This window comes from Momordica charantia (assembly GCF_013281855.1).
Source record: "Momordica charantia cultivar OHB3-1 chromosome 8 unlocalized genomic scaffold, Mcharantia_2.0 BLBB01000008.1, whole genome shotgun sequence".
NCBI lineage: Eukaryota > Viridiplantae > Streptophyta > Magnoliopsida > Cucurbitales > Cucurbitaceae > Momordica > Momordica charantia.
The window spans coordinates 19,895,271-19,916,674 of NW_028275166.1; the positions used below are offsets into that span (position 1 = coordinate 19,895,271).

The 21,404-nt window shown below is 35.6% G+C and overlaps 1 protein-coding gene and 1 non-coding gene across 6 annotated transcripts; one reads left to right on the forward strand and one right to left on the reverse strand.

The window, feature by feature from the left end:
* Positions 1–7,821: 7,821 nt before the first annotated feature.
* On the reverse strand, positions 7,822–7,893 carry TRNAW-CCA (transfer RNA tryptophan (anticodon CCA)). Its single transcript has one exon. It is a non-coding gene; the product is annotated as a tRNA-Trp (tRNA).
* A 62-nt stretch (positions 7,894–7,955) lies between these two features.
* On the forward strand, positions 7,956–19,650 carry LOC111025428 (mitotic checkpoint protein BUB3.3). 5 transcript variants are annotated; one of them, XR_002603536.2, is made up of 11 exons: positions 7,956–8,201; positions 8,293–8,423; positions 9,069–9,151; positions 12,427–12,678; positions 12,975–13,047; positions 15,288–15,368; positions 15,447–15,528; positions 17,939–18,039; positions 18,659–18,818; positions 18,903–18,965; positions 19,283–19,650. XR_002603536.2 is itself a non-coding variant. In XM_022303292.2 (10 exons), exons 1-9 carry the CDS (start codon positions 8,103–8,105, stop codon positions 18,961–18,963), a joined length of 963 nt encoding a protein of 320 aa, XP_022158984.1. In that variant the 5' UTR covers positions 8,074–8,102; the 3' UTR covers positions 18,964–18,965; positions 19,283–19,650. The 5 variants fall into 5 exon arrangements, 1 of the variants encoding a protein (XP_022158984.1); XR_015792621.1 differs by having other exon boundaries at positions 8,071–8,201; positions 18,671–18,818; XR_015792622.1 differs by lacking the exon at positions 18,659–18,818 and adding an exon at positions 16,096–16,272 and having other exon boundaries at positions 8,072–8,201.
* The last annotated feature ends 1,754 nt before the right edge of the window (positions 19,651–21,404 follow it).

Consider the following 21,404-nt stretch of genomic DNA (forward strand, 5'->3'; position numbering starts at 1 on the left):
TCAAAATTCTCCCTGGTAGGAGCTGAGGCTGCTCCTCGAGTGGTTCTCCTCGAGGCACCACCTCGGCCGCGATTGGCCTTAGACGGTTTTGGATGTGCCGGTGGCAGGATGGGCGTGATGATGCGTGCCGACCTACGAAGAGGTTCGGTCCCAAGGCCTTCATGAATCTGCCCCTCTGCCACTTCTGCCCCGACTTCCCTCTGGTGACCATCGTTGGCAACTAGAGCTCTTCGGTCTGCTGTGTTGGTTGAGTTTGCTGGCTGAACCATTTTTGTTCACGTCTTTTAGATCGGGATGACTTAGATTGTCTTTCCCCACAGACGGCGCCAAATATTTATGCAAAGAATTGCGCAATGCTATTAAACGAACCAAGCTCGAACCCGGTCCCCGGCTGACCTAAACTCAAGAGTGAACCTGCACAAGAGGGCAAACTCTCCGACGCTCAAGTCAGTATAGGTCAGACTCAATATTAAGTTCGAGGTGAGATTCGATACCTGAGCGGGAAATGAGGCCCTCTATTTATAGGTGGCGGGTCCGACAGTACTCACGACCGGCTGTTACCTTTGTCCTTTTTCACGTCTAACCTGTCGGGTTTGAGCAGATCAAACCCTTCCAGGTCGGACCGGGGCTTTTTACACTTAGCCTTGTCGATGGGCGAACCCAGTCTCCTCGGCAGGTTCGAGGTGGACTTGGGATACTTTATTCCTTGAACACCAATGAGCGTCCTCCACATGTCCCAGGTATTTTTACCCCCAAACATTGGCCCCCTCTCTGTCAGGTCCGATCTCGATCTGGCAGAGAAGTTATCCGACTCAATTTTAGACATGTGGAGACTTCTAATTCACAGGGAAAATATGACCGTTGTGGAAGGTGTTTCGACCTGCCAGGCTGTCGGAGTACTTGAGTATTCCGTCGTTACGAATTTCGAGATGATCCTGGCCGCTCGTTCTTTACACGTGTATGGCGTAGAGGTTTTTCCGATTAGCTAGAAATAGTTTCGAGACTTCAGGTCAAACCTTACATTCCCTGAATTTCTGGAGTTCGATCTGAAACCAGCTCGAACCTTCCGTAGGTCAGTCATTCTGGAACTCGAACCAATAGGCGTCCTCCACGTGTCCTAGGTATTTTTACCCCCAAACAATATGTAAACTATAACTACAAAAGAATTTGAGATAATGTCTTTGACGGACGGTTTTGGAAACTTATTTTCACAAATGTTTAAAGTTTTTCAATTTTACAGTTTTAAATTTATGGATTTAAAACTTTTCTCTAATATCAAATTTATCGTTATTTATGTCATTTATTTTTATTATAATTAGTTTGTTTTTATTTAATCGTAAAAGATTTAATGTTCCAAATTTGATTTTCTAAACTTTTAATTATTGTGGGCCCAAATAAATTATTTTCATTATATCTTAATTTACTCACTCATTATTATACTAAAAAATGAAATTTATTACAAAAATATCTACTAAGGATGTCAATTTTTGGTTGGATTTACTACATTTCAAATTCAAAATTTTGCTCCATCTCACTATGATTCATCAGAGAGCATTAGGAGTAGAAATTTATCGGCACAATGACGTAAAATGACAATGGAGTTGTCGACATCATTCTTTTCGCTTATGTCCTTTTTTTTGCCGCTTACATTTTCATTTCTCGCCATCCAGTTGAGTTTTCATGCTTCATCCATTTCTATTTTCTCTTTTAGTGAGTATCGATTCGTTTGTCTGCAAAATCTCGTCTAGCAACTAAAGTTTTCTGGCAGGGTGGAGGGCAAAAAATTTAAATGATGTGGCAACGTATGAATGCGCACATGGTTTCTTGGGAAATTGGGGTTTTTGACCCTACCAATAGTTCAAATTGGATAAATGAACCCCTTTTTAAAAAACCTAATTTTTGACTCCACCTCTACTTAATTTTGAACCCACCTTTAATGAAAAGACGAATATACTCTTATTTATGATGCATTAACTCTCCATTAACTTCCACCCAACCATTTCACCAAACTTTTAACCTCATATTTTATTTATGTTTTGAATTTGAAACAGTCCAAAATTTTCACACCATCAAAACTCCTCACAGATCACGTTTTTTAAAATCCTCTAAAGAAACATTGCCACGTGTTTGATCATTGTCCCCACACTATCCAAAATCGTTGTCCCACATTTTCACACATTTGAAGAGTCAGAGGTACGTTAACATTAAAATTTCTGAAATGATTTGAAATATTTTCCATTCATACATTTTCACTTGGCTTCTTGAAAAAAGAAAAAAAATACAGTCGGTATCCCGGACCAAGTATTGTTCCGAGATTGAAGCTTCGAGATTCGGGATTGAATGTTCAATCCCAAACAAATCCAGGTTCAATCCCAGATCGAAAGATGGTTCGGGAATGAACCGGGATACATCCCAGACCAATCTCGAAGCATTGTGGTCTGGGATAGGTCCGAGACGGTTCGGGATGACATGTATTTTGTTATTTTTTACCACTTTTTTTGGACGATATTCTTATCTCACTTGATTTTATCTATTTGCAGGATGCCTCGTGTTTTTGTAACATTTGGTGGAGAATGGAACGATAGTGAAAAAGATTACGTTGGTGGTCGCACGAGAGGATTGACAGTGAATAGTACAACCACGTACAGAGAATTTCTAGGTCACGTGTATAGATTGAGTAATACAAACCCCCTTCAGTTCGATATTATAATTAGACGCATATATCATTTTAAAACTAAAGTTTGTGTAATGGAGATAACTGATGACGATGACCTGAATTTTTTTTTAACTGGTGAGGATGTATCTGAATTGCCTATATACATATCTACTACGCCAAAGCAGGTACATGGGAATGAAACGTACATGCCTTCTTTTCCTTCCTCATCATCGAACCCCTCTTCTTCCCAACAACCAGACCCCTATTATAGGCATTTAGGTCATGATATAGCGGGTTTAACACCATTGGAATCAGATGTTATTCCATGTAACCTAGGAGATGACAGGGTATGTGATTGGAATGTGTCGGGATTATGGAATGATAATCAAGATGAAAGTGATGAATCATATGACCCGTTGTGAGAGTCAGAAGAAGGAGACTATGAAGCAGAATTGTGAATGATGACTATGACGATGCACTTGATGAAGAGTCTGAGCCCGATGTGGAACAGGTATAAGCTGAGATTCGTAGGGATGAAGCAGCGGTCCAACAAATGGGGTGTGATGGTCTCATTGGACAGCCTAATGATGAGAAGTTGCAACTCATGGTACAGTCTTCTGGAACAAATGATGTTAAGGAGGGCGAAGTATTTGATACGAAGAAGGAGTTGAGTTTGAGAATGCATTTAGTTGCAATGCGGCTGAATTTTCAGTTTAAAGTAGAAAAGTCGACACCGGAACTATATATACTACGCTGCGTTGATACTAGTTGCACCTGGAGACTTCGAGCTACAAAGCTGAGGGACTGCAATATGTTCAAGATAAAAAAAATACTATACCATCCATACATGCAATGGTGGAGTTCTGAAACAGGATCATAGGCAAGCCAAGAGTTGGGTGGTCGGACATCTTGTCCAAGCCAAGTTTACAGATGTCTCCCGCACGTATAGACCGAAGGACATAATACAAGACATGAGGAAGGAGTATGGTGTGAATTTAAGTTATGACAAAGCTTGGCGGTCCAGTGAAGAAGCACTTTGACTTATTAAAGGGGATCCAGCATCGTCATACGGTCTATTACCAGCTTATGGTGAAGCATTAAAAATCATGAACCCAGGTACTATTTTCGAATTGGAACTCAAAGATGGAAAATATTTCAAATATATCTTTATGGCTTTGGGTCAATCGATTAGAGGGTTTCTGGCTTGTATTCGACCAGTGTTGGTTGTCGATGGGGCCCACCTAAAAGGGAAGTTCAGAGGGGTATTGTTAACGGACCGGGATAAGGTCCGGGATGGAAGGCAGAATGAAATTTCGAAGGGTCTGCATTCTGCCTTCCATCCCGGTCCATTTTGTTCCGGGATGAAAGGCATTCCAGCCTCATCCGGGATTGATATCGATCCGGGACAAACATCCGAGATGGAAGGCAGAACGTCATCTCGATCCCGGATTAAATCCCGAACCAAATTCATCCGGGATTGAATACGGGATTGAATCAGAGATTGATTTTTTCCCCAAATTTCTCAGTCCTGCAAGCACAACATGAAAATGACCCTAGATCTACATGGCTGCTTCAGATAGCACCGATAATGATATCAGAACAACAGATGTTTCTAAAAATTTTGTTTTAATCTACCAGACCACTAACCTTGCGATCGATGACTTCGTAGTACGAAACAATGGAAGAGAAAGTCTTGGAAGCGTATGGATGATGGTGTGGATGACTCATCCAACGTCCGAGATAACGTTCAATCCGGGATGGGGTTTAGGGTTTAGGACAAAGGAAACGTCCGAGATGGGGTGGAAATTTTCGTTGGGCTAGGAAACGTCCGAGATGGGGTTTAGGGTTTTACTTGAGGTTAAACATGAGGGTACTATGGTAAATTGGCTTGGAGAGAGGTTAAAATTAAGGGAAGTTGGGGTCATATACAAGGTTTTTTAAAAAGGGGTTCATTTATCCAATTTGAACTATTGGTGGGGTCAAAAACCCCAATTTCCCTGGTTTCTTCTTTTTTTTTCTCCCTCCATGCCCCTACCTTTCTCTCTCATCCCTTCTCCGTCTTTTCTTATTCTCATTCTCCAGCTCACTTCTACTTCCTATTTCTTCTTCCTAAGCTCCAACGAAGGAGACCTCCTAGACGCCGTCAATCTCCCAGTCTCCGCCGGCCTTTCAGTCATCACCGTGCCAACTGTCGTAGTACTTCCTCTCTTCACCGATGCCCACCCTCCTCCAAGATCTAAAACATATCTCTTTTGGCAGATGCCCGATACTACCATCTTGTTCTCAGTCCTATCGTCCACCCGCCGCCTACATACCGCAACCACCCTAGGCAGTGTCGGATCCAAAATTTTCGTTTAGGGGGCTTAATGCAAAACTTAATAAACATGTTTAGCAAACTTGGTCTCGAACAATACAATTATAAATTGTGGATCTAGAACATTATGTTCGAGAGATTGTATAAAAATAATTCGAACACATCAATATGTATTTAGTTTATATATTTTGATACTAAATTGGTTAAGTTAACTGCTCTTCCCTTAAAGCTTCAATACTACGTCTAATAGGTTGAACTTTAAAAAAAATTATAATAAATTAAACAATTTTGCATCAAATAAGTCCACATATATATAATTAGGTTTCTGAACCAATAAATTTTTTCTTTTTTTTTTAAGAGAGAATATGAACTTAATAAATCGTTGAACTAAAAGATACAATAATACAATCGGTTAAGTAAGGTCAGTTGAACCAATAAATTCTTGAGCTTTAAAAAATGTCTAATAGGTTAAGGATTTATTAAACATAAAATTTAAAGGATTTATTAGATGCAAAAAGGAAAGTTACGAGACACATTTGATATTTTTTAAAGTTCAAGAACCTATTAAACACAACTGTCAATGTTTATGAACTACTACAACTTATTATTTATCCAACTAACTTTGTGCAATAAGACATATAGAACAAAATTTCTAGGTAAATATAGAAGAAAAATAATGAAATTGAAATAATAAATCAAAATTTATCTTTTTATAAGAATAATAGAATTTTTAGCCAATAAATTATTTATAAAATAATTTACTGAAGTTAAAAATATTTTTTATTCATTTCTATTCGTGAAAAATGAATTTTATTTATTGGCATTTTTGACAAAAACATTAAGTTTTATTTAATCATTTTCTCTATTTATTTTATGGGTATAATTCAATTTATTTGTATGTTTGAATTTTAACTCTTAAATGTTTCCAACGATTAGTTTTCTTTCTTAGAATGTTTTATTAATCGATTATATAAAAATTGTATTTTAATTGTACGGAGAGATTTGTGGTTGAATTGAAATTGTGAGAAATTCACTTTTCTTCTCATGTCAATTTTTCTTGTCTATTTATTGGGTAGTCTTGGAACATATCAAGGAAGGAATGTGGAGCAAAGTTTGTTTTATTCTCTCAAATTGTTCGAGCATTGTTTATGGTGTAAAATTTTGAGAGATAATTTTTATGTAATTCGATAAGTGCAATTCTGTGAGTTATTTTTCTTTTGTGAGATTTCTATCAAGTATTGGAGAAGACACATCCACTATTGAAGGGAGTTCAAGTGATGGTCTACCACACAAGGGGAGCTTGTGTTTCAAAAGATTCAATTGAAGAGGAGTTGATCAAGTATTGTAGTATGATTTAAGAAGGGAGTTCTTTTATGCATAACTCAATATTGATTGTAAATTGTACTAACTTTTGATTATTAATCTTATTCTCTGGTCGTAATCTCGTGGAGTAGGTTGGGAAACCGAACCACGTTAAAAACGTCTTTGTGTCATCTCGCTTAATTGTTTTAATTTCTAAGATAAAAAAGTTTGAAACTTTAAAAATAGAATAATATTTTAGTAAAGCTAGTTAGATCTTTTATTTTTTATTCATTTCCATTCGTATTTAACACTAAAAGAATATCAATTTTTTAAAGAAACTAAAAAGTTTATAACATATATATTATTATTATTATTTCTATAATATCACTGCTGACTTTTTTCATAATTAAAGAAAAAGAATACTAAAAAGTCAAGGAGACCTTGTGTTTGAAAAGATTCAATTGAAGGAGGAGTCGATCAAGTATTGCAGTATGATTTAAGAAGATAGTTCTTTTATGCATAAGTCAATATTGATTGTAAATTGTACTAACTTTTAATTGTTAATCTTATTCTCTGGGCGTGGTCTCGTAGGGTAGGTTGAGAAACCGAACCACGTTAAAAACGTCTTTGTGTCATCTCCCTTAATTGTTTTAATTTCTAAGATCCAAAAATTTGAAACTTTAAAAATAGAATAATATTTTAGTAAGCTAGTTAGATCTTTTATTTTTTATTCATTTCCATTTGTATTTAACACTAAAAAATATCAATTTTTTAAAGAAACTAAAAAGTTTATAACATAACATAATAATAATATATATATATATTATTTCTATAATATCACTGCTGATTTTTTTCATAATTAAAGAGAAAAAATACTAAAAAGTTTATAATATATATATTTTTTTATGTACAATATCACTACACAATTCAAAAAAAAAAAAAGTAAAATATCACTCCATATTTTTCTCACAAAGAATCATTGTTATAATAATAATAATAATAATAATTATTATTTTTACAGCACTAGGCAACTTCCTAACCACTTAGACACAACTTATATATTAAAAGAATACATTATGAAGTTGAGGGGCTCTTTAGACCCAACGTGCATCCGTCCCTGACCAGGTATAGAACAAGCCATATTAGATCTCGAAGGAGGGAGAGCGACAATGAAGGGAGGGAGTACTACGACGATGACTAGAGGTCGGTGGTGTCCCTCGCTGGAGCTTGAGAAAAGAAGAAAATAGAAAGGAGAAGGCTGCCGGAGAATGAGAAGAAGAAAGGAAGGATAAGGGGTGAGAGAGAAAAAAGGAAAGAAAAAAGCCATGTGTGCAAAACTAATAAAAAATTAATATAAGTTGCCGTATCATTTAAATTTTTTGAATTTAAAAGTTCATAAAAATGAGATTTAAATAAAATATTTAAAAATTGGTATTAGAATAAACATTGCTTTTTTCTTTTTTCCGACAAACAGAAACGTTATGTAATGTTGACGTACGTATTGATTGGTTATTTTGGGATGAAAAAATCCAGGAATAAAACCGAAAATTGAACCCGACGTGAATCGAACACGCAACCTTCTGATCTGGAGTCAGACGCGCTACCATTGCGCCACGGATCCTCGTCGTGTTAGAAATCTTACATAACAATATATATTTATAGGAAGAAAACGGGTTAGGGCTTCGAAAATCGCTTCAGTATACTACAACGAACGGCTCGGATTATTCTCGGTGTTCTTCACTCTGCTCGTCTTTATCCAAATTCAACTCAAATTTCGTTCAATTCCTTCATTTCCCGCCTCTTTTGATGGACTAAGCTCGGTCCTCGGGTATGGAAATGAACAGGGTTTTACTGGATTTTCAAGATGCCATTTCCACAATTCAATTCGCTCCCCATTCAAATAATCTCATTGTTTCCTCCTGGGACTCTGTTAGTGATCATTTTGGTGTTGGAAATTTGTTTAACACTTGTGTCATTTCTTCTCCTTCACTTTGAATGAAGTTCTGGTTCTTTTGCGCAGAGTCTTCGCTTGTACGATGTGGATAGTTCTGCGCTCAGACTTGAAGCTCCCTCCGAAGCTGCGCTTCTGGATTGTTGCTTCCAGGACGAGTCGGTGGCATTCAGCGCTGGTTCTGATGGCTTCATAAGGAGGTTTGGGGGTTCGATGAACAAACTTTGACTGTTGAATTCTTCTGGGTCGATGTTACGAGATATCACATGCTTGCTTATCTTGAAAATGTGGTGCAGATTGAAATTTTTGGATGTTGAACTTACAAGACTATGCCATGTTTTAAAGCAATTATACCTGAATTGTACACTGGTTTTCTGCCCATTTAATTGGATAGGAAAGGCAAGTCTCTGAATTTGAATTTAAAAGTGAGGATTTAAAAAATGTTTAGGAAAGAGCTAAGTTCTTAATTAAAAATACTGTTTTTTCCCCTTTTGTCTCTTTCCAAACTAGATGGTCAAATTATGTGTAGGTTGATTTCCTAAGAGGATGCTTATTTGCATTATCCTACCTATTATTTATTTGTTTAATGTAAATAAATACATTGTATTATAACAAAAAGAGGAAAATAGAAAAATTACTAGTATTTTGGGTTATGTTACTTTATCCTGCAATAGTTTCTAAAAAAGTTATTATCGTTGCTGTTCATGACCTGCTTGAGTGTTAACTTAAAAAATTTCCATGTACTTCTTTTTACCTTTCCGTGCGGTGTGGCATAAAGATAAAAGTTCTGTTTTATGATAGCAGCATTATGTGATGGTTAATGGCTCTCAACAAAACTTTTCTAGGTATGACTTGCAATCAGGAATTTTGGATACCATTGGGAAGCATGATGATATTGCAACCCATATTGGATATTCTGGTCGAACATGTAAGCTACTTTACGACCTATTTTATTTTATTTTTTATTATTTTTGAGTTCAAGTTACTTTACCCCTTGATATAAGTATAACTTACATGGTTTATATACATATAAGTTACTTTTTGGTAGATTATTGAAAATGTCTGAAATTATATTTTGCTTTTAGTATGCATGTGAATTTCTGTATTATATTTTCCTTTAGAACTTGAACCTTGAGTCTCATTGAGCTATTCTCTTAAAAATTTAGCAAACTCCATACTGGAACTATCATTATTCCATCTGTTCCTTTTCATTAATATGTAATTATAGACTATAGTTTTTTTTTTTCATTAGGTTGGTTGATGCAAGGCATATCCAGAGCTTGTCATTTGTGTGCCATAAGCCAATGATTTTATTTTTTTTTTTGAACAAGATACGAACTTTTCATTGATAAATGAAAAGGAACAAAATTGTTCAAGGAGTGAAAAGAGAAAGCATAAAAACAGAACAAAACTACAATGGAGTTATAAAAGCCTCCCAATTCATACAAATCAAATTAGGAGAATAGGGGAAGAAAGAATCGGAAAGAGCACACCATTGAGAAGCTTTAAATTTGATAATATTGAAGCAGTCAACTGACGAACGGCTGGAATCTTTGAAAATCCTTTGGTTCCTTTCAAATCATAACTCTGAAATAATCGCCTTAAAACCATTATCCATAGTAGATTAGCTTTAGGCTCCAATCTAACTCTATGGAGAATCTGAAAAATGTTTCTAGCAGCCACAGCATCCCAAATCCAAGCCAAATTGAACATCTGGAAGAAGGAAAACCAACATGTAGAAGCATATGGACAGAAGAAAAACACATGATTCAAGTTCTCCCTGTTCAGCACATAAAAAACAAATGGATGGCTGTAAAGCCGTATAAGGGGACTTCTTTTGTAGAACCTCAGCTGTATTAACCTTGCCGTGAAGGGGAATCCAAGTTAACAAGTTTACACGTTTTCGGCTGGCCGAACTCCAAAGAGAAGATAAATGAGCTTTTGAAAATCGCAAATCAGCTCCTCCGAGCTTACAAAGAGAGGAAACTGAGAAAAGTCTCGAATTTTCCAAGCTCCATCGACGAGCATCACTTTCTTCAGAAAGAGTAACGGAAGAAATACATGATAGTAACTCCGAAAACTCCGAAAACTCTTCATCTTTCAACCCCCTTATGGTAACAATATTCCAAGAAGAGGACTCCCTACCCCAAGCATCCGAAACCGAAGTAAAGGGAGACGACGAGATATTATAAATAGAAGGAAATCTTACCATGACAGGAGATTCACCAATCCACAAATGGTGCCAAAAAAGCGTTCTTTTACCGTTTCCTAATTTGAAAATAGAGAATTTCTCCACCTTGAGCCACTGATTGTTGATTTTGTTCCAAGGACTACGGCCTGAATCATGAATTTTAGGCATTGCATTCCAATTAAAACAATCAGAACCATATAAGCTGGCCACCACCCTACGCCACATTTAGATAAAAGCGCGCTGTTTCGCTTAAGAATACAGCCAATGCCCAAACCACTAGCTTCCCTAGGGAGAGAAGCAATGTCCCAACGAACTAAGTGTCTCAATGAAGCTTCCGAGGAGTCACCCCACAAGAAGGAACGGATCTTCTGCTCAATTTGTTTTCTGATCCTCATTGGAACCTGAAAAATGGAAAGATAATAAAGGGGATGCTTCCAAGAACATGTTGGCACAAAGTCAATCTTCCACCTTTTGATAAGTGTTACCTCCTCCAACGTTCAAGCTTCTTAGAGATTCTTTCCTAGATTGGAGCCCAAAACGAATCAAGTTTAGGATTTCCTCCTAGAGGCAAACCCAAATATATAATTGGAAGGTGTTCAACTTTACAACAGAAGGAATTTGCAACTTGCTCTACCCTTTGATCTTCCATGTTGATACCACACAACGACGATTTCTCCCAATTAACTTTAAGATCTGACAACCACTCAAAGCCGTAACAGCATCAAAAAGGATCTTGAGCATCCCATCATCATCTTTGCAAAACAATAGTGTGTTGTCGGCAAACTGTAACTGGGAGACATGTATCGAATCCCTCCCAACTACAAAACCCTCAAAGACTCCCTTTAGGTATATGTTGTCTAACAAAATACTAAGCACATCACTGATCAAAATGAATAGAAAAGGAGAAAGGCGGTCTCCTTGTCTCAAACCTCTCGAAGCTTTAATTCTCCTCTCGATTTCACATTGATAAAAAACCGAAAAATTGTTGCCCCTAATGCAACCATTAATCCACTCAATCCACTTCCGAACCTCCAAGAGAAAGTTCCAATCTACTTTGTCTAAAACTTTTTCCTTATCCAGTTTCAAAACCCAACCTCTCTTCTTTCTACATCGATAATCATTTACCACTTCATTTGCAATGAGAACAAGGTTGAGAATCTGCCTTCCACTTATAAAAGCGCTCTGATTACAAGAAATAGTGGATGAGATAACCTTGTTGAGTCTTTCTGCTAACACTTTTGCTAAAATCTTGTAAGTGATGGTAATAAGACTGATCGGATGGAGATCTCACTTCTCCACTCTGTCCTTCTTTGGAACAAGATGGTTTTCTTATAAATAATTTTCTTCCTCTCTTGCTATATTTGTGCTTGTAGATGTTGCTAGATTACTTTTGCATAAAAATTCAACAGAACAGATCTGTGACATAAAAAGTTCCCAAATATTATGAAGAAAATGGTAGTCTCTGTTCTCCTGCAAGAGTATTGACGATCATACAGCTTGTTATGTCCTTTAACTTGTATATTTTTTTTTTCTTTTTTTTAACAAAAAAATAAACTCTTTATTGAAATAATTCAAGAGATATTCAAGGAAACTAACTCAGAAAAAACCAATAAGCAAAAATAACAGCATCTCAGTAATTAGCAAAATGCTATTGTATAGGATCTTTTCTTATTATTATTATTATTTTTGGAAGAGACATGTATTTCATTGATAAATGAAATGTACAAAGAGGGGAGAAAAACCCAAGCCAATGAGCAGTGCTTTTTATAAAAGGAATAGCTATCGTATAGGATATTTATTTACAAAAGCTTGCAAACCGCCTTGTGCTGCATTATGATTGTGATGGTTGCACATATAAATTCTGTGTTCAGAAAAGTTTTTGAGGTCCTTTCTTACTTTGGTATTGAACAGAATCTACTCTCTTTAACGACCTTACTTGGATAGGATCTGTTTTATAGGTTCTATCACTGTGTCCTTGCGTTCTAAAGAATCTGCTCTCTTTGTTTTTGTAGGCCAAATAGTATCAGCTGGTTTGGATGGAAAGATACTGTTGTGGGACACACGTACAGTAAAAGCTCTGTCAATTGTAAGAAATATGGGTTCAGATGTGGTGTCCATGTCTCTCTCTGGATTTAATTTGATTGTGGCTACTGGAGTGTGTGTATATTCATTCGACTTACGTAGCCTAGAGAAACCAATTCAACTGAAAGATTCTTGTATGAAAGTTCCAGTTGCTTGTGTTAGCTCAGTTCCTTATTGCGAAGGTAGGTTAAGATGATCGGCATGTTATAAAGACATTGTTGTTCCTTTTTGTTGGAATCTTATTATTTGGAAAAAGTGGACTATGAGACAGGATTGCTTTTTTTTTTTTTTTTATATATATAAACAAATTTGTAGTTTCTTCCAGATAATTTTTTGCTAAATAGTTGATTGTTGAAAGATACAGCTTTCTTTTTTTTTTTTTTTTGGGTAATATGTACTTTGTGTTAAAACTTAATTAATCAACATCAGGTCAATTTTTGCTCTGATTATGTTGACCTTAGAATAATTTTCCTTGCAGGACATGCAGTTGGATCAGTGGATGGACGTGTAGCTTTAGAGATTTCTTGTCTGGACCGAGCAGATGACATTAGGTTTTTATCATAGTACCCTGAAGCTTTTTCTATCCCTGACCTACGTGGATGTGCATGCTTATTGCTTAAATTATACATTAAACTTGTTCAAGTTAGTATATAGCATGGTAGCTCTATCGTATTCTCCCAGAGCACTACAATAAAGTAATATTTTAGCGTCGAGTTCAATTTCATTTAGTTTAGTGTGTGAAATGGACTTATAACTAGTTTAAAGGTATTTTTTGAGAACTATTTACACAAGACTACATTTTTTTTTTTTGATAACTGGGAGTCGGAGCTTTGCTCCCCTATACCCAAGGGCACCCGCACCTATCCCAAGGCCTGGACTCGGGAGATATCAAGGGTTTTTGGTATTAAGCTCACTAGAAGATTCGAACTTGAGACCTCTAAGCCAGTATGACCAAGAGACCCAAGCCTTTGCCAACTGGGCTGCTCCTTGGGGCTTTTACACAAGACTACTTTGAAGAACTATTTTTAGAAAACTATTTGAAGTGTTGCCATGTTTTTTCTGGAAGCTAAATGAATGTTTTTTTTGGTAATTTTAACTTTATGGGCAACACGATTACATACCACCTGACCCCTACAATAGTTGACATCAGAATATTCATATGATAAAATATCCCAAGGACCACCATGTTCTGAACCTATAATTCAAAGAGGAATTTTCTTTTCTTTTAATAAGAAACTGTTCAGTGAAGCTTTTAGTTTCAAAAGATGAAACAGAGTATCAGGCGGTTGCCCCGTGAGATTAGTTGAGGTGCGCGTAAGCTGGCCCGGACACTCACAGATATCAAAAAAAAAAAAAAGATGAAACAGAGTACAAAAGAGGAGAGGGGTAAGGAATCTGATAGAACCTCCAAATATATTGAAGGATAAAAGATAAACGAACTACAATAGCTACCAAGTACTCGAGGTACTTGGACCTTCCCTCTCTTGAGTATTCTCACTCAAAGCCAAAACCACTCTCACTAATTGGATACCTTCATTCTTACACCTCCATTCTATTTATAACAACACTCCCTAACAACTTTCCTATCTAATTACTAAGTTACCCTCAATACCCTAATAATATCCCTTTATTACCCTAAGGGTCATTCCTATCATAATCAACTTAACCTCTGCCCAAGGATTTATCAGAATAGCTCCAATTAGCGGTAATTAAAAATGCAACTTGCAAAGCAATTACGAGAGACCGAATGTAAGCATTCCAATTAGAGTCCTTATATATGTAGTATGTAGTATCCAAAAAGTGATCTATCTCCCTATGTGTTTATCTTCAAGAGTCTTCTATTACTCTCTGGTTTCAAACTATTGCAATATGCATAGAAACGTTCTTGATTTGTTCCTCCAAAGAACTCAAGCCCCACAGTGCAGCCTCAGCCTGTCATAATCCTAGTTAGAACGATAGAGGTATTATTAGGATGCCACAAGTAAAGTTGATCAAATTGAGGTCATAATGCTAGCACCTGAAGCAACATGGCACCACACGTTTAGATGATTAATGCCTTCTCATTCTAGTTATGCGTTACGCTGGCTTGAGGAGAAAGAGACGAGTGAAAAGACTCCTTTCCGGCCATCTGTCTGTGGTGTCGAGACCTTTTACTGGGTGGGGACCGCAAGAAAAATTTGATCATTTAGGAACATTTCCTTTTTAGGTCAAATTAGTTAGATCCTTTTGAAGTTTGCAGTTGCAAAGGCTTAAGATTTTCATGGAAAAGTTCCAGAATAATTAATCAACCTGTCAAAAGGGTTTTGCCAGTCAAAGAATTGCTTTCATGTTTAAGAACTATTTTGATAGAACATTTCGACCAGGGTGTTTTCGTATTGTGCATGTATTCGAATGTCAATTGTGTTATCTAGTGCATATTTTTTGTGTCATGTTTAAGCTGAACCTTTATGAAATTTGAGTTATTTGTTTGGCTGCTGAAAAGTTGCATTGCTATATCATGCTAAGCAGCTTTCTATTACACAAAAAGAATTAAATTAAATATACTTTCCTATTGAAAAAGAAATTTAATATACTGTACCTGACAAAATAAATGCCTAAGCTCTCCAGAACCATGGCGTACCTTTAATTTTCATGATAACTTGGCATTTGTTTTGTATTCTTATTTATATTCTTTATATTTTTCGTAGTGGCAAAGAAAAATAGTTATGATTTTCCTCGGCCATTTTTTGGCCTTCTGTAATTATATTTGGAGTGCATAATTCTTACGCATTATTCCTTTTATTTTGAGCAGATATATTTTCTGGTGTCACCCAAAGTCAAAGGCTAGAAGAAACCATTTGGAGTCTGTGAATGCTATTGCGTTTAATCCAATGTATGCATTATCATTCCTTTCCTGTTCATTTGGGCAACATCTTTTGCTACGTTATTCTGATTTTATATTTTCATTTAGACACCACGGTGCTTTTGCTACGGGTGATAATGAAGGCTTTGTCAGTATGTGGGATTTCCACAGCAAGAGAAGACTACTTGAGGTACCAATTATTATTTATCCAGTTTAATTCATTTTTGTCGTTGTTAAAGTTGTTTTCTTATATCAAAAGGATTTAGAGGGAATGAGTTCAAACCTTTGATGGCCACCTACCTAGGAATTAAATTCTTATGTGTTTCCTAATCCTTGGCAATCAAATGGTACGGTCAGACGGTTGTCTCGTGAGATTAGTCGAGGGTGCGCAAGTTGGCCCGGACACTCAGGAATATATAAAAAAATATTGTTTTCTTATTCTCAGGACTCTTTAGGATGGATGGTACTACCAAGCCATCCGTCTCACTCTCCTCTCTCTCGTACTCTCCTGAACCTTTTTCTTGACCAGTGTTTTTCAAAGCATGAGGTGCACTAAAGCACAATAGCCCAATAGGGTTTAGGTGCGAAGCAAGAAAGATAAACAAGAGGTTTCTATTTTGGTGGACAACTTTTGTGAATATTAAAATATTGAAAGATTAGAAAGTAGTGCTTATTCTGTAATAGTGTTTAAAGAAACGAGTTTTTTCATGTTTTGCCATTTTTCAATATGGTCTTTTTTCCTATCTGCTTTCGGCAGCTGGGCCTTCCAAGCAACATCAAGGAATAGCTAGAATCTATCTTTATTCACCATCCTTTCAAGCATGAGAAAGCAATTTTATGGATGAACATCAACAAAGCTTTCATTTGGATTATCGTGAAAAAGAGGAAGTCCAGAACTTTCAAAGATATTGATCTTCAACATCAACATCAACATGTAATCGACTCTATATTGTTTTTAGCTTTATCTTGGTGCAAATATGTAAATCATTTCCTTAACTACTGCTTGAATTCTCTCGTATCCAACTGGAGAAGTTTTTTTGTAACTTCATTGGATAGAATTTGTTTTTTCTTTTGTAATTTCATTGTAAATTTTTTAAAAATATATATAAATGAAGAGCATGAAGCATAGAGGTGTGCCCCACCAATGACATTTTGAAAAGCATGCCTAGGCACCTGCCTCCTCTTGGTCGATAGAAGGCTTTGAGATTGGTAGAGTTAATGCTCATGTTATCCATGACATGACACGTTCCTTATATCTGTTTATGAAAAATAGAAATTCTCTAATCTCTTTAATTGGGTCAAAGTCTTTGGGTTTGCTTGGGACTCAAAATAAACCAGAAGAAATTAATGGTGACAGGGATCATTACGGAGTCATGAGGTGGATTTGATCACTAGACTTTCGGGTGTAAGGCAAGCATCCTCCCTTTATCCACCTCTTCTTGATGCCTTTATGGTCAAGGTATGAAGGATTAAGCTAAGGTTTTGAGGGTATGTGTCATGAGGTGGATTTTATCAAGTTTTGAGTGTTCCTTTGGCTACTATGGAAAGAGAGAAATGACAGAATTTTTGAAGAAAAAGTGGCTTTGGTAAATTCTTTTTGTGTGAATATTAAGCATACGGCTTCTTGGTGGGCTTCTATCCACAAGATTTGAACGTCGTGATTGTATAGTTTTTAGGGGAGGGTTCTCTCTACCCTCCGCCTTTAGGTTGTGTTTCCCCTTTTCTGAGTTTGGTTTTGAATATGCCCTCTTTGTTTCTTATTAAAAAAAAAAGGGTCAGTGTAGTGTTTTGGGTGCTTCGGCTAGAAAGGAAAAAGCTGAAAGCCTTTGGCCAACTTCATGTTATTGCTTTTGTTTCTTCAGTTTTGGTATCTTAGCTTTCCCTTCTTGGAACAATTACCTTCCCTCTCTCATAACTTACTTTCATTTTAGGAGACCCTTTATAATCTTGAGTTCGTATTTATTTTTGCTTCTTTGTTGTCGCATGATATTTGTCCTTTCTCATAGCAACTCTCACGTTTGGAACCTAAATTCCTTGCAGATTTTTCTCCTACAAATATATTTTCTACACTTTGATTGTTCGTCCCTCTTTCTCTTGGTTATCATCCATAAGGTGACTTTTCTCTTGGCCCATAGCCTTGGGAAGGCGAAGGGTCAACACGTTGGATTTTGTCCTAAGAACTTCCTCTTTCGTGTTAGCCCTTGGTAGCGTGTCGTGTATTAGGCGGGCGCCGGAAGACGTGGATCATTACAGATATCACTTTGTTCAGAATATCTAGAGAAGATTTTTGAGATATTTGGTATTAACTTGGCTTCTAATAATAAAGGATGGTGAAGGAGGGTCCCCCTCTTTTGATTTTATGTTTTCAGAGGAGTCTGAGATAGCTTCCATTTTGTCATTATTGCATCTGGTTGTTCTTTGTCCTGATTGTAGGGTCTCGAGATTTTGGGAAATTTTTCTTGCACGTCTTTGTACCTTTATTTGGTTTCATTGTCTTCTCCCTCGTCATGAGTTTTGTTCTCTTGTCTTTGTGGAAGCTTCGTTTTGTTCTCTCATCACTATGGCAAACTTAGCTGGTAACTTTGTTCATTTGGTTTCAGTTGCCTAGATTTCCAAATAGTGTGGCTTCCTTATCTTACAACTGCGGAGGCGAACTTTTGGCTGTTGCTTCAAGTTGTACGTTTCAAGAAGCAAAAGAAAGGTCCGTTATTAGCCATTCTATTCATTATCTTTCTTACTTTGTACTTGTTTATTTCCAATGGCATTATTATCTTCTGTTGATGTTGTTTTATAATAATGATGGAGCACCACAGTAATATAACCTGACTATTGGAGGAGGTAGAGAACCTATCTGCTACGTTGTCTCTCAAAATATTAGAAACAAGTACGTTAATAATAACTAATTACGAAAACAAGAAATAAGAATGTTATTATATCCAAGTATTTCAGGATAAATTGCCATCTTAAGAGGCCTATATCGGCACTTTGGGAAGTCCTCCTCAACCTATCACTGAGTTTTTAAGATTCTCATAGGTGGGATTGTCTTCGTATGATATTTTTGTTTTCATTTTTCTTCTGTATATATATATCAATTTTCTATAAATTTGAAAACTTCCAAATCCTTCTAGCCATTATCCCTCTGCAATAATTTTTTGCTGAGAAGAATGCCTTAAATCCTTAAGTCTTTTAGTTCTTAAACTAAAAATAAAACAATCATTTTGGTCATTTTTATTATTCTACTGTCGATTATTTAACCAAATCAATGAATGACTTGACTTAGAATATGTATGTTAATGTACTAACACGACCATGTATTAAAGCTACATATGTAGATTATGGCGGGTATTGAGGCTGATGTTGGCATGTTTTGCATGTCTGCCGACCACTCAATACCTACTACAAGTACAACTACAACTAGTCAACCATCTATTAAATAATCGATCGTCATAAGAAGAGTATACCTTTCTGCCGAATTATTATGTATGTTTTATAATACATCAAGTTTTTTGGTTTTTGTTATAATGTTTGGTGTTAATTTGGCCTTTTCTCACATCTATACCACAGAGAAGATCCTCCTCAAGTTTTCTTACACGTAATGGAGCACAACAATATCGCCTCCCAGTAAAGGTAATAAATCATCCATATTTTTAGCCTTGCAACTTTAACTAATTAATGTTTTGCATTGGCCTAAACTGTTATTCTTAAAATTATTTTAGTTCTTATCATTTTATATTAATCATCCAATAAAAATCATGTTTCAAAACTCAAACATCTAACTTTGAACTTCCATACTTGAATAAAGTAAAAAGCTGAGTATAAATTGTCATATTGAAATTGGCCTTAAATTTGTATTCCTCTTGTTAATAACTTCTAGTTGAAGTATCTCAAATGTATGGATAAGTTTAGTGTTGTATTGATTTGAAATTAATATTTTAATTTTTCAGAAGGCGTTGTATTACTATTTTCCAATACCATATGGGCCTCAAAAGTTGGTGCATTAATACTTAGAAAGTCGAGGAAAGAGCTCCACAAGCCAAGTGTTGTATTGTATCAATTTGATGTTAGTGTATTATTTTCTATTTTTAATTTTTTTTTTCCCTTTTCTACTACATACATTCCTTCTCTCCACAGCCAATTTATAGTGTGATAATTTTCATATTAGGCGTTAATTTAGTTAATTTGTAGTGTGATCATTTTCAATTTAGTTTTTATCGTTTAAAAAGTTTTAATTTAGTCTCATGTTTTAATGTTTTAATATGTTCAAATGTATTTTATTTTTGGTTAATGAATGTTAAAATTAATTTATGATAAACTTACAAGTGGAATTAGTTATTTCTGGTTAATGAATGTTAAAATTAATTTATGATAAACTTACATGGTATGATAATTTATGATTTTATGATTTGACATAAGTTTCAAAGTGGAGTTAGGTCATTTAAGAGAAGTTCTTAATTGTTCATCCTATTGAAAAAAAAAACAGTTATAGGATAGACATGTTATTTGAACATTTTTCCTATATGTGCAAATCTAAAGTGTGTTTAGAAGTGATGGTTGAATGAGTGATTTTGAAAAAAAAAGTTTGAGTATAATTTATTTTTAAAAATTATTGATATTTTAAAAATCAATTTAAAGTAATTTTAGAGTTTCTTTAAATTAATTTTTTTAATTTGTCAAACATGATTAATGTAAAATGAAGTGATTTTGACAATGTCAAAATCAATCCCAACACATTCTAATCACTTTTGTAAAATCAATTATTTTCATGCGTAGTCTGATCGGACTATGCATGAATTCGCTCAGAATTTATAAACTAGAAGTCCGTAAATGAGGTCGAGTTAAATTGGGCTTTGCATAAGATTTTTTCTCATACTACACAAGTTTTCAATGTTCAACATTTTCAACATTATGTTCAATATTTCGTCACTCTGAACATTTTTAATTAGGTAACTTCTAAATGAAATAATGTTTTGCATTTTAATCCAAGGCAAGATTCATGCATAATTGTTCTGCATCAATATGATGAAGATTTACTGAATTTGGGATTCCATAAATCAGACCAAATATATATACATACTTAGTTATATTAATATTGATGAGTTTAACCTTGTAATAAAATGTGTACAATATTGCATTATAAGTCCACACATTTGTGATTAAGAATGATCAAACCCTAAGTTTTTTCTTGAAGGGTCAAAACGCCTCCCAATTGCCACTTTTACCTATCAATTGTGTTCGAGGAAGCGTATGTTAGTTGAGAGTAACCAAGAGAATGTATCATCCTTCGCACACTTTAAATCAAACAATATCATCTCTTCTATATTATCTGGGCATAAAATACCATTATTTGTCCTATCATTTCCCTTTCCCCCTCATTCAAGGATGTTGCTCCATATTGTATAAGGATGAATCATCACTAACTTTATTGAGGGATAATATGGTTCTATGTGATTTGGGAGATGACAGACCAAATAATTACAGAGTACACAATGAATCTAGGGAGGATAGGAAACAAGAGAATCTAATGGTCCAATGACAATGATGTGCCAACTACAAACATAGAAAAACCCAATTTAAGGAGAATAATTGATGAATGATAATCATGATCGGTTAGTTGAACATGTTGATGAAGTTTCTTTTAGACATATTCATGAAGTTCCTTTTGCACCTATTGGTATAAGAAATTTTACTCATCGAGGTGGTGTAAACCGACCCCCTACACCCGTTCCAGAAATTTTTTATAGTAAACAGATAATCATGGCTGATCAATCTTCTTCTTCCAACGATGATGTTGAAGTTGCACAAATATTCCTTTCTAAGAACGAGTTGTCCACAAGGGATAGTTTGGGTGGCTTGGGGCCTCAAGGAATAACCTTGAGGTCTCAGGTTCAAGCCACATGGGACGCAACTTTCATTCAGCAATGACTCCTTGCGTATGTATGGGTATGCGCATACCCCAGGTATAGGGACATAAAGAAAGAACGACTTGTCCACGAAGTTGTCATTGTAACTATGAGGAAGAATTTTTAATTTTTAGTTGAAAAATCTACGAGGATCTGTGTACTGTAA

Bases quoted from the DNA above. Each gene is read 5' to 3' on its own strand.
- LOC111025428 (XM_022303292.2), top strand. From the start codon at position 8,103: ATGGAAATGAACAGGGTTTTACTGGATTTTCAAGATGCCATTTCCACA. The intron at 8,202-8,292 runs GTTAGTGATCAT...TCTTTTGCGCAG, and splicing joins TTGTTTCCTCCTGGGACTCT to AGTCTTCGCTTGTACGATGT. The intron at 15,529-17,938 runs GTACCAATTATT...ATTTGGTTTCAG, and splicing joins GCAAGAGAAGACTACTTGAG to TTGCCTAGATTTCCAAATAG.